General features: G+C 48.8%; 1 protein-coding gene across 1 annotated transcript in view; it reads left to right on the forward strand.

Annotated features, from left to right (window-relative positions):
* Window positions 1-966, forward strand: part of LOC106818338 (leucine zipper transcription factor-like protein 1) — a 9,464-nt gene that overhangs the window by 6,277 nt on the left and 2,221 nt on the right. The window contains exons 4-5 of the mRNA XM_014823052.1: window positions 86-104; window positions 244-348. Of these exons, the coding sequence (XP_014678538.1) occupies window positions 86-104; window positions 244-348 (124 nt within the window). The remainder of the gene's footprint in view (window positions 1-85; window positions 105-243; window positions 349-966) is intronic.

Below are 966 nucleotides of genomic sequence, written 5' to 3' on the forward strand. Positions count from 1 at the left end.
GGAGAAGGGGAGAGGGAGGGAAGGGGAGCTGTGCATGACCGCCTGCAGACCCGCTAGCATCTCAGCAATCTCATCGCTGGTGTAGGCGTCCTCCACCAGCCTGCGTGACAGATAGAGAGATGCTGACTCACAGAGAAAGAGAGAGAGAGAGAGAGAAACATCTCGCACACACCATCATGAAACAGGAGCCGCGGTTTCCGTATATATGTTAACAATCTACTAAACGTCTGTCACCGCTTCCAGCACGTAGAATCGACAAAAGCTGACAACCAGGTCCTAGCAACCGACCTGGTCACGACTAAACACAGACTGCTAGAGGTGCAAGAGCAGCTGGAAATGGCCGAGAAGGTATGAAGTCAATCGCGACTCGATCATGGTAACTCTTACCTGTACGTACCTTGAAACCTTCAGGTGAAAATCTGTTGCTGAGAAATGCTTGAGTTACCGAAAAACTGTCAAATGCTGATGAATATTGAATACTGATGCTTAGTTCTTATCCTTGACTTGTTAATTATCACTTGTCAGTAATTATCACCTATCAATTATCAATAATCAAATGCGATTCATTGTATCCCACGCACGGCGCGTTATGTGTTTGCACACGCTTGGGGAGAAAATGCTCAGAGCTGAATCATTTTGCCTGGGGGTGGGGTGGTAAAGCCGCGTGCGGGTTGTATACTAGGCAGGTGATCGTGGGCAGTTCACCATTGACCATATAACAGTATCTACATGTTTCTATGGCGGGGGGGAGACTGCCCCCTTGCCCCTGCCGCTGGTAGCTACGGCCCTGACCTTACATTACGTTACTACGGCCCTGACCTTACATTACGTTACTACGGCCCGCCCTGACCTTACATTACGTTACTACGGCCCTGACCTTACATTACGTTACTACGGCCCTGACCTTACATTACGTTACTACGGCCCTGACCTTACATTACGTTACTACAGCCCTGATCTTACATT

The sequence above is a fragment of the Priapulus caudatus genome, unplaced genomic scaffold (assembly GCF_000485595.1).
Source record: "Priapulus caudatus unplaced genomic scaffold, Priapulus_caudatus-5.0.1 Scaffold2171, whole genome shotgun sequence".
Lineage (NCBI taxonomy): Eukaryota > Metazoa > Priapulida > Priapulimorpha > Priapulimorphida > Priapulidae > Priapulus > Priapulus caudatus.